Source organism: Humulus lupulus, chromosome 2 (assembly GCF_963169125.1).
Source record: "Humulus lupulus chromosome 2, drHumLupu1.1, whole genome shotgun sequence".
Classification (NCBI taxonomy): domain Eukaryota; kingdom Viridiplantae; phylum Streptophyta; class Magnoliopsida; order Rosales; family Cannabaceae; genus Humulus; species Humulus lupulus.
The window spans coordinates 285,522,139-285,525,195 of record NC_084794.1 but is presented as its reverse complement, the minus strand read 5'-3'; the positions used below and the strand labels follow the sequence as shown (position 1 = coordinate 285,525,195).

General features: G+C 38.7%; 1 protein-coding gene across 1 annotated transcript; it reads right to left on the bottom strand.

Moving 5' to 3' along the window:
- Positions 1 to 1,322: 1,322 nt before the first annotated feature.
- On the bottom strand, positions 1,323 to 2,588 carry LOC133815620 (uncharacterized). Its single transcript, XM_062248436.1, has 3 exons — positions 2,333 to 2,588; positions 1,825 to 2,251; positions 1,323 to 1,758 (listed from the first exon to the last, which is right to left on the bottom strand). Exons 1-3 carry the CDS (start codon positions 2,586 to 2,588, stop codon positions 1,323 to 1,325), a joined length of 1,119 nt encoding a protein of 372 aa, XP_062104420.1.
- Between the last annotated feature and the right edge of the window lie 469 nt (positions 2,589 to 3,057).

The window sequence follows — 3,057 nt, the reverse complement described above, 5'->3', positions numbered from 1 at the left end:
GCCCCGAACTTAAACCTGTTGTGACTAGTCCGCTAATCAATAATCCAAGATCGTCTCATGCCGAATAGCTCGAACAAACCCACATTATAATGTGGTCTCAACATATATCACCGACAATTATACAATTATACCCTCAACGGGCCAAGTTACCATCACACCCCTGTAATTAAGAACGTGGACTCACATGCATGCATTTAACATCATATTATAATATAATTCACATATACATGCATAATATCATTTAATGGCATACTTAAGCAAGTATGGCCCTCCTGGCCTACTAATCCTGCCTTTAAACCACATTGGAGAATTCAGGGCATTACACAGGTGTCAATTATGTGTGAATTATGTGTGAACCGCGTGTGAAATATGTGTGAATCAGGTGTGAACTATGTGTGAATTATGTGTGAATTAAGTTTGAACTAGGTGTCAATTATGTGTGAATTATGTGTGAACCGCGTGTGAAATATATGTGAATCAGGTGTGAACTATGTGTGAATCAGGTGTGAATTAAGTTTGAACCAGGTGTCAATTATGTGTGAATTATGTATGAACCGCGTGTGAAATATGTGTGAATCATGTGTGAATAAAGTGTGAACCAGGTGTCAATCATAGACATAATCCGCGTTTTTCTCATTTGTAGACATATCCTGCGGTCGCAGGATGTCATTCCTGCGGGCGCAGGAATGTCCTAGAAATGCCAAAACTTTTATGGAATTGTGGCCGCAAGACACCCTTCCTGCGGTTGCAGAAAGTGCCCCGAAACATCGTTTTCTACCAAGTTTTGTCATTTTGTCGATTTTCCCCATGTTTCCACACCTAAGTCACCTAAGCCCTTCGACACCTAATACTTTACCTGAAAAACACATAGATAAACAAGTCTAAAACTCGTTTATCATGAATTAAGTGTGAACCAGCTGTCAATTATGTGTGAATTATGTGTGAACCGCGTGTGAAATATGTGTGAATCAGGTGTGAACTATGTGTGAATTATGTGTGATTTACGTGCATGTATGAATTAGGTGTGTCTGAAACAAAAAACTTTAACACAAAAAGTCGTATTACTGAACCAATCTAAAAATTCAAATTCCGCGATTGAAGAGTACAAAGTAAAACAATCAAAGTACAAACTAAGCATGTTTAGACGGCGGGGGACAAACAGTGGTACACGTCACTCGATTGTGGCCCAGGACACCACATCTACTACATCTATGTTGTTTGCTATTCTTCTCACCCTTTGATAAACATCGTTTCTTCTTTGTACGACCAGCCTTCTGCTTCACTAAAGGAGGAGCTATCATCATACTTCCTATGTCATTTGGTCACACCCAAGATTCTTCATTACCCAGCGTATATACAGATCCACCATAGGATGACAACCACGCTTCAGCTGTGTAGATTCTGGAGCATAAAGTATATGGACTAATGCCACGATCTCGAGCACCAGCTAGAGCGTGTTCACAAGGAAGACCTATCAAATCAAATCTTCTACAACTACATTTTTTCCTCCTCAGGTCGACATCTCCATCAAGGTCACCATCCAATATTGTTATTTCATACTGACTAGACGGAAAAGGGAACGAGGTAGTGGACTTGTCTGCTAACTTTCGCAAATCAGCTTCCACTTCTGTGGCAAGAGGACCTGTAGCCGCTGATTCTGCTGTTCGACGCTCGAAAAACCATTTTTGTAAAGTGTACCTCATAAATTCCATGAGACAAGTAATTGGCCACCCACGTGCCTTAGCAATGACATTATTCCTGCTTTCGGCAATACATGTAGTCATTAAATTATATTAATGACTAGGAAAGAAAGAAAGAGCCCACTTTTCAAAACCCACTTGATTCTCTAAGTATTTAGCAATTGCAAGATCTTTGAATTTAATCTTCTCAAAATGGCGCAAAAACGCTCGCTTTCTATAAGCTTTCACTGCAAGGAAGAATTCTTCATGGAAATGGTCAGCTTTGAACTTCGCACGGATATTCATGCTAACATGATGTATACAAGCACCGTGGTGTGCCTTAGGAAATTTTTTAGTCAAGGCACTTGCTATACTAGTATGTCTATCAGACACGAATACTAGATTCTCTACTTCACCAATCGCTTCCTTCAACATCAGTAGAAAATACAACCATGAGTCATTATTCTCTGAGTCAACTACTGAAAATGCAATTGGATATATTTGCTTGTTAGCATCTTGTCCCATGGCACATAACAAAGTACCTCCACACCGAGTAGTGAAGAAGGTTCCATCTACACATATAATTAGGCGAATATATGTTTTAAACCTTATTATAGAAACACCTAAGGCCATGAAGTAATATTTGAACCTACCTTTATTGTTCATCTGCAAATGAGTAACAGTTCCAGGATTTTTTTGCTCCATCATGTATAGAAATGAGGGAAGTTTCTGAAATGATGATTCTGGTGTACCTCTTATGTAAGCCAATGCATGCTCTCGACACCTCCAAGCTTTAGCATAGCTCATATGAACTCCATATGATAAACTCATATCTTTTACAATTGACATTGGCTTGTAATTAACATCATCACCCTCAATTTTCTCCTTATGACATGTCCAATAAGCCATGAGGATGCCTGACGGTGATCTTTATGTCGAACATCCAATGAGCATGTGTGTTGACTGAAAAATTTATGAACCTCGAACATATTGGAATTAACCAATTTTGTAGCCCTCAACCTCCATTTGCATATATTATCGACACATACTGTACACCATATATTTTTCGCAGACTTCTTTACTTTAAACTCAAAGTTTTTCTTTAATGCATAAAGATGGAGTTTCATCTTCAACTCTTGCTTGTTCTCAAATATTTGACCCTATTTTATTTCCCACGAATTGATACTCGAAGAAGATGTCAGTAAGTGAGCTGTTGAGGCTGAAGTAGAGCCTTTTTCCCCTTGATTCAACAAAAGTGGAGTACTCCATAGATTATCTTCACCAACTTGTCTTACTTTACGACCTCTATTATTTGAGAAATCATGGCTCTTCAATACTTCATTGGAGGTTGACAGTTGTAAATTATGCTTCACAAGTA

What these genes read in the sequence shown, in the direction of transcription:
- LOC133815620 (XM_062248436.1), bottom strand. Translation starts at nt 2,588, where the DNA reads ATGGCTTATTGGACATGTCATAAGGAGAAAATTGAGGGTGATGATGTT. An exon ending in TTTGCAGATGAACAATAAAG is followed by an intron (nt 2,252 to 2,332) that starts GTAGGTTCAAAT and finishes TTATATGTGTAG; the next exon opens with ATGGAACCTTCTTCACTACT. An exon ending in AATCAAGTGGGTTTTGAAAA is followed by an intron (nt 1,759 to 1,824) that starts GTGGGCTCTTTC and finishes TGCCGAAAGCAG; the next exon opens with GAATAATGTCATTGCTAAGG.